Source organism: Sapajus apella, unplaced genomic scaffold (assembly GCF_009761245.1).
Source record: "Sapajus apella isolate SASKATOON/1434 unplaced genomic scaffold, GSC_monkey_1.0 scaffold25, whole genome shotgun sequence".
Classification (NCBI taxonomy): Eukaryota; Metazoa; Chordata; class Mammalia; order Primates; family Cebidae; genus Sapajus; species Sapajus apella.
The window spans coordinates 5,763,784-5,772,209 of NW_022436965.1; the positions used below are offsets into that span (position 1 = coordinate 5,763,784).

The following is an 8,426-nucleotide window of genomic DNA, read 5'->3' on the forward strand; positions in this document are numbered from 1 at the left end:
ACAAAGAAATGAAAATACAGTCTAGCTTTAGGCCAAAGGTGAGAAATCCTTCTATCAAGGGGCACCTCAAAACACAAAAATACAATTGACTGTCACAAATAAAAAGCAATTAATATAGCCTGAAAGTCTTCTTTTAATAGAAAATTACAAAGTGTTCCATGAATCTAATCTTAACTTGGGACAAGTGAACATACAATTCTATGAATGTCAATCAGGGGACTCTAGCTGGGAAATGAAGCAACAGGTAAAAAGATAAAACACTTGTGTACTCTTGTTTTCATTCAATAATGTTTTCATCTTATTGATGATTTTTAAAATGAAGTAAAAACATGTTAATGTCCTACTGCATTTTGGTAACCCTGGGCATAAACAGGGAAAGTGTCATAATATTAAATTAAAATTCAGATTATTTGTGGGCCACTGGTTTCATGCTCTTTGTTCACAACAGATAATCTTCCTAGAAACAGAAGTAAAAAGTCCTAAAGTATTTTCTGAATAGTTTTGGATGACTTCATAAAACCTTACATACTGATTTAGAGACATCATTGTAATTTTCATTTCATCAAGGTTTCTACAGTCATTATTTTTTATTAAAAGTAGAAACTGACTTAATTTCATTAAAAATATCAAAGTAAATAAGAATATCAGTAACCTCTTGATCTGTATCCTGGATACTTTCAGTTGACACTGAAGAACATGGTGCTTCACAACTCTGAAATGAAAGTAATTTCATTAGCTAAGAATAAAGTGTAACCTAGAATAGGGTTTTTCAACCTGGTCACTATTAACCTTTGGGGTCAGATAATTCACTTTAGGGTTGTCCTGTGCATTGTAGGATGTTTAGAAGCATCACTGACCTCCTCTATCCTCCAGATGTCAGTAGCACTACCCACCTATCCCTACTCCCAATCTTTTCTTTTTTAAAAAAGACGGGGTATCACTCTGCCATGCAAGCTGAAGTGCAATGGCACGATCATGGTTCACTACAGCCTCAACCTCCCAGACTCAAGCGATCCTCCTGCCTCAGCCACCCAAGTAGCTGGAACCACAGGTGCGCCAACATACGTGGCTAATTATTGGATATTATGTAAAGATGGGGTTTTGCCATGTTGGCCAGGCTGGTCTCAAAACTCCTAAGCTCAAGTGATTCACCCACCTCAACCTCCCAAAGTGTTAGGATTATAGGCATGAGACAGCACCAGCCCCACACCAATCTTGACAATCAAAAATATCTCCTGGCATTGCCAAATGTCTCCTGAGTGGCAAAATTACCTCCAGATGAGAAACTAGCCCTAGAATAGAGAAGCCCCATTCTATCAAGTCATGAAACACGGTAGAATTCTTCATATACAGATTCATAAAAATGCTATATTCTAAGAACAAAACTACATGCCACCCTAAAAAAAAAGAGAAGTGAATGCAAAGGTAAACAAGTTGGCCTTCGGTGGTGAAAAATTTTCATCCATGAGTAACTAAGCCATTTCTACAAGTGACACAATAAAACAACAGAAGGAATTGAGGCTAAGAAGGAAAAGCTGAAAAATGCATGATTATATTATATGTAGTTAGAGTACCAGGGGTCTGTGCTTCATTTTCTGTCTTCAAACAAAGTTTGAAAATCTCTCTCCAAATTCCAATTTTCCACCAGCACCTCTGCTGAGAGGATGAGACCTACCTGACCCTACATACAGGTGACAGGAAGCTCAGCAAACGAACGACTGAACTAAATAATCTTCTAAGAATTCTCCAAACTAACATGTATTTTACAGAAAGCTAGTTCTGTTATAAACTACAAAACCTCTTTTTTCTTTTTTTGAGACAGAGTCTCACTCTGTTGCCCAGGCTGGAGTGTAGCAGCATGATCTGAGATCACTACAACCTCTACCTCCTGGGTTCAAGCCATTCTTCTGCCTCAGCCTCCTGAGTAGCTGGGACTACAGGCATGCACCATCACACCTGGCTAACTTTTGTATTTTTAGTAGAGATAGGGTTTCACCATGTTGGCCAAACTGGTCTCAAACTCCTGACCCCAAGTGATCTGCCCACCTCTGCCTCTCAGAGTGCTGGGATTACAGGTGTGAGCCACTGCACCCACCTAAACACTCTTTCAACAAGTATATCATATGTAGAAATACTTTACTGAGAATTCAGCTTCCACCCTAACTTTCCAGCTAAAAGCTTTACTGGGAATTCAGCTTCCATCCAACATCAAACTTCACATGATATAATAACATATACTTCACACACTTAGGGTCATTACAGCTTTACTATTCCATGACCCTGAGATTCAGAGTCCCTTCTCCATATAACTTTAAATCTTAGTGATCGCCAGGCGCTGTGGCTCACACCTATAATCCCAGCTCTTAGGGAGGCAGAGGCAGGAGGATAGCTTGAGCCCAGGAGTTCGAGACCTGCCTGGGCAATATAGCAAGACCCCGTTCTCCACAAAAAAAAAGAAAGACAAAAAAAAACTTATTGATCTTTAAAGTTCTCTTTAAGAAATGTCAAACAAGCCAGAGGTTATTATCAGAACTTCTTGTGGCTTTTGACATTCTACATCTCTTTATTCTCTTCCTTTGGTTACTGTAATATTACTTTGCTCTCTGTCCATGGGCCACCTCCAGTGACGTCAATGAAGTTTCTAACACCCAACAATCCAGCAAAGTTAACGCATTTAACTGTTTGCCTCTCCTACCATACTTGATTAAACACATAAGTTGGGATAAAGCCTTTCCTGAGGATGACAAAAGGGAGTATCATAACGCAGATAATAAGAGTTTTATCTACTGAAGTGATTCCAAATGGATAACACAATTATGTTATTTCCCTGATTGTGGTTCAGTGGCTCTCTTCCATTTACAAGATACAAGATAAAAACCAGTCTTTCCCATGATACAAAATCACCCACTGTCTAGAGACCCTGGCTTTCTCTCCAACACCATTATAGATTCTCTACACATCTTGACTCTAGTGATACTGACAGCCTATGTGCTCATGTACCTTTCTGCCCATGCAATTTCACAACTCTGTGCCATTACACACACTGGCCCCCTACCATAGCTGGACAATACTTCTATTCTTCACTCCACATGTCCTTTGAGATCAAGCTTTAGAATCACCACTTTAGTGAGCCCTTCTTTAACTCACCCAGAGATTTATACTATTATCACACCCAATTATTAGTACTCTGATATTTACTTCAACATAATACAATCATATTTTTTTACTTACTAATATGGCTCCTTGGGAACTTCTTGAGGCTAACAATCATCTTACTCATCTCTAAATCCCTAGCACCTAGGAAATTGCCTGATACATAATAGGTACCTTTAATAGATGTTTGATAAAGGAATAAATTCCTACCTTATAGCCTTTTAAAATTAAATGGGATGCTGTTTTTAAAAGTGGTCTATAGGCCAGGTGTGGTGGCTCATGCCAGTAATCCCAGCACTCTGGGAGGCCGAGGCAGGCAGATCACAAGGTCAGGAGTTTGAGACCAGCCTGATCAACATGATGAAACCTCATCTCTACTAAAAATACAAAAAAATTAGTCAAGCATGGTAGTGCATGCCTATCATCCCAGCTACTCAGGAGGCTGAGGCAGGAGAATCACCTGAACCTGGCAGGCAAAGGTTGCAGTGAGCCAAGATTGCCCCACTGCACTCCAGTCTGGGCGACAGAGCGAGACTCTGTCTCAAAAAATAGAAAAAAAGTGGTCTATAAACTATAAATATCTAGGACACTAATTTTCAGTGAGGGGGAGGTTTTCAATTTGAGAGGGATCTGTATCAAAGAACTATAAAACCTAAGAAACAAAAGAAGTTATTTTTTCTTTAGAAAGCATAACAGGATTACTAAATCCAGAAAATACAATTATTTTCCTTGTAGAGTACACTCATTATTTTAGGATAATAATGACCTATTGAGGAATTAGTGGGTAAAACATAAAAACAAACACGGTATTAAGATGATTATCTGCTGTCAATAATATGCTTAAGATTATATACACAACATAAGGACGATATTTACTTGTAGAGTCTAAATTCCAATAAGTGGAAAGTGATCAGGCAAAAACTGCTTCTTTTGCAACTTAATATTCTTGCTATGTACCTCTTTTGGTTTGTGTAGTAATTCTACACAAAGACCAAAAGAAACTGTAAGATGCGCTGCAGAGATTTCTCATACCATTCCTTAGATGTACAGCACAATAGGAAAACCAGGCAACGACACAATGATGATCACTGAACACACTGGCAACTTCAAGTTCCTTTCTTTCATTCTACTCTAGAGAAACGGTTATAACACAAGAAGAAAAACTCGAGGTTCTTTCCTTCAAGAAAGCAGTGAAAACAAAGTCAATTCAAACTCAATTCTTGCCCGCTTTGGGCCCCTTCAAGTTCACTTAAGCTAAAAATACTCACTCCCATGCTCTTCTGGCCTCCTTTGTTATAATTCCTCCATTTTTCCTAAGAAATATTTTATCATTGCAATTCACAGTCTTAATACCTAAAAGCAGGGAGGCTTAACCATCCCTGTTTATCAGTGGTCTCTAAGTTTCAGAATTTATGAAGTTCTAAAGTTCTGAGGTTCCACAGTTCTAAAAAGTTCTCATCAAGGTAAGTAACTTTATCTGCCATAGAAACAAAGTTATAGAGATTAGGTTCTCAAAGTAGTCCACAAAGGCCAATTAAATTACATAATATTACAGCAAAATAGACATGCCAAGCTTTCAAGCCTAGATCCCTGCTCATGTAGCTCCCTCTGCCTAAAATATCCCTGCTTCTCCCATTCCACCTCATTTCACCTCCAGCTAACTTCTACTCATTCTTTAGGTCTGTTTACATGATACTCCCTCTGGCCTCCAGTAAACCGTTTTTTTTGTTTGTTTGTTTGTTTTGAGACAAAGGTTCCTTCTATCACCTAGGTTGGAGTGCAGTGGCATGATCAGCTTACCATAACCTTGACTTCATGGGCTCAAGTGATCCTCCCATCTCAGCCACCTGAATAGCCGGGACCAGAGACTCACACCATCACACCCAGCTAATTTTTATTTTTTTTTGTAGAGACTGATCTCAGTATGTTACCCAGGTTGATCTTGAATTCCTGGCCTCAGGCAATATGCTTGCCTGGGCCTCCCAAAATACTGGGATTAACCAGCATGAGCCACCATACCCAGGCCCCTACAGTATACCTTTCTAAACTAATTCTTCCATCATATACAAAAGCTGTATTAATCCCTGCTGTATATTCTCTTATTAAGTGATAGGTATTTTACTTTCATATTTAAGGAAATTGCTTGTATCTCTCCTCACTTGAGTAAGTCCCTGAAAATATACTGTGTTATCTCTTACAAGCTATTTTATTGCAGTGCCTCGCACACAGTGACACTGAAAAAAATAATCTGTTTAAAGACTATTCAGAATATTGTCCCCTGAGTGTTCTCCAGCATACAGTACTTTTTCCAAAGGACTATCTGTAACTGCTTCTCACCACCTTTTTACACATTCCCTTCTATTATGAATCTTTAATATCTCCCAAAATATCTTCCTAAAAAAATTGGAATTAAAGAGAGTAAAATAAAGAAACCAACATGTATCTTCATGAATAAATTTGAATCAGCCATCTATGATTATCATCAGTAATAGAAACAACTAAAAAGGCCAGGTGTAGTGGCTCACACCTGTAATCCCTGTACTTTGGGAGGTCGAGGTGGGTGGACTACTTGAGCCCAGAAGTCCAAGACCAGCTTAAGCAATATGCTGAAACCTCATCTCTACAAAAAATACCAAATTTAGCCCAGTGTTGTGACGTGTGCCTATAGCCCCAGCTACTGGGGAGGCTGAGGCAGGATTGCTTGAAACTAGGAGGTCAAGGTTGCACTGAGCCAGGATCGTGCCACTATACTCCAGCTTGGGAAACAGAGTGAGACCCTATTTCAAAAATAAAAAATGAAAAAGAATTATAGAAAAAGCTTAACTATATTAATAAACTCTAAGTTAAAACCTTATGTTCCTCATTTTTTACCACCTTACCTGGGTTAGGTTTTCACTAGAACATGAATCATTACTTTCTTGATGGTCATAATGATGTTTCCGTTTCCACTCATGAACAGTCTCCTTATATGTGGAATCTGAAAGTAATTGTTCAGTTTTCTGCCTATTCACATTTAACGAAACCTGGGAGCTTTCCAGGTATTGTTTTTCTTCCTGCTTAGTCTTCGACTTGTTAGAATCTAAACTGAAGACGTTTTCTTCTACAAGTTTCTGGAGGGTGTCATGGGATTTTATAGGGATTTTGAAACTGATCTTCTGTCTTCTAGATTCCAAGGGTTCCTTAATCATCTTGTTGGAATTATAATCCTGAGAAAATTGGTTTCTCTTCCATTTCTCTAAGGCACGTTTTTCAGAATTGTCTCTAAATTTATTGTTTCTTTCTTTCTTCAGTTCTTTCATCTTCTCTCTCTGAATAAGTAAGTGAGACCACTTATTTTCACTTGCCTGGCCTTCAGCTTTAGGTTTCACATCACTGGCAATCTTAGGACTACTAAGGCTTTTAATTTCATGGTCAAGCTTGCTCCTAGCATTTGTCAATTTGATATCTTTAGGTTTAAAATCTACACATTTACATATGTCTTTTTGAGTTCCATTTGAAGAAGGACCCTGTGAAATAATTTGATTATCATTTGAACATGATGCTTCTTGGAGTTTAATAGGTCCTTGGGACGAAGAACTGACTTTTGGTCTCTTTCTGAGAGTGTCAATTTCTATATTCAATCTGTAAAACAGCACAGAAACCCAGGTTACATTATAATTATACATAATGTTGCACTTTATCATTTTAGTTAGAAATAACAGAATTAGGCTGACACTAAGCTTCATAAAAAGTAAGAAATAGCTATATTAAGAATGAAGTGGAAAGGATTACTCACTAAGTGGTGTTAGTTTGCTATTTGGAAAAGAAAAAGTTACAACTTTAAATAGTACCAAACAACATATTCCAAATAAATTAAACACTTAAGTGTAAAATAATTATTACTATCATAATAACTTTGTACTTTATATTAAACCTTTAAAAACTAGCGAGGAAAAAGAGAATATGGCCAGGCACGGTAGCTCATGCCTATAATCCCAGCACTTTGGGAGGCCAAGGTGGGCAGATCATGAGGTCAAGAGATCGAGACCATCCTGGCCAACATGGTGAAACTAAAAATACAAAAAATAAGCTGGGCGTGGTAGCTCACACCTGTAGTCCCAGCTACTTGGGAGGCTAAGGCAGGAGAATCGCTTGAACCCGGGAGGCAGAGGTTGCTGTGAACTGAGATTGTGCCACTGCACTCCAGCCTGGCAACAGAGAGAGACTTCGTCTCAAAAAAAAAAAAAAAAAAACTGTATGACTGATTTTTTTTTTTTGAGATGGAGTCTCACTCTGTTGACTAGGCTAGAGTGCAGTGGTGCAAACATGGCTTACTGCAGCTTCAACCTTCCAGGCTCAAGCAATCCTCCTACCTCCCAGACTACCACGTAACTAGGACTACAAGTGCATGCCACTGGGCCTAGCTAATTTCTGTAATTTTCTTGTAGAGACAAGGTTTTGCCATGTTGCCCAGGCTGGTCTCAAACTCCTGAGCTCAAGAGATCCACTTGCCTCAGCCTCCCAAGGTGCTAGGATTACAGGTGTGAGCCACTGTACCAGGCCTATCTGATTTCTCTTTTGCTTTTTTTGAGACAGCATCTCACTTTGTCACCCAGGCTGTAATGCAGCGGCACAATCTTTGCTTACTCCAGACTCAACATACCAGGCTCAACAGATCCTCCTGCCTCAGCCTCCCGAGTAACTAGAACTATAGGTGCACACTACCATATCCAGCTAATTTTTTTTTTTTTTTTTTTTTTTGAGATGGAGTTTCCCTCTGTTGCCAGGCTGAAGTGCAGTGGCTTGATCTCAGCTCACTGCAACCTCTGCCTCCTGGGTACAAGCAATTCTCCTGCCTCTGCCTCCCAAGTAGCTGGGACTACAGGTACGTGCAACCACGCCCAGCCAATTTTTGTATTTTTAGTAGAAACAGAGTTTCACCGTTGGCCAGGATGGTCTCAATCTCTTGACCTTGTGATCTGCCCGCCTCAGCCTTCCAAAGTTCTGGATTACAGGTGTGAGCCAATGTACCAGACCAATTTTTGTATTTTTTTTGCAGAGATAGGGTTTTGCCATGTTGCCTAGGCTGGTCGAACTCCTGGGCTCAAGCGATCTGCCCACCTTACCCTCCCCAGTGTGCCGAGGCTGCAGGCATGAACCACTACGCCTAGCCTCATTTCTTAATAGAGAACTTCCTAAACTTAAAAACAGTGGGAGAAACAACAAAGTAAAACACTGATAATATGTGACTATTTGGGCCGGGCGCGGTGGCTCAAGCCTGTAATCCCAGCACT

General features: G+C 39.5%; 1 protein-coding gene across 10 annotated transcripts in view; it reads right to left on the minus strand.

Annotated features, from left to right (window-relative positions):
* SWT1 (SWT1 RNA endoribonuclease homolog) overlaps positions 1-8,426 on the minus strand; it is an 88,236-nt gene that overhangs the window by 64,320 nt on the left and 15,490 nt on the right. For 9 of the 10 annotated variants that reach the window (XR_004272733.1, XM_032291153.1, XM_032291145.1 and 6 more), the window contains 2 exons: positions 6,033-6,774; positions 653-712 (listed from right to left, as the gene is read on the minus strand). Coding sequence is in view for 9 of the 10 variants with exons in the window: in XM_032291153.1 (XP_032147044.1) it covers positions 653-712; positions 6,033-6,774 (802 nt within the window). In the remaining variant the exon portion in view is untranslated. The remainder of the gene's footprint in view (positions 1-652; positions 713-6,032; positions 6,775-8,426) is intronic. The other variant, XM_032291152.1, reaches the window with a different exon arrangement.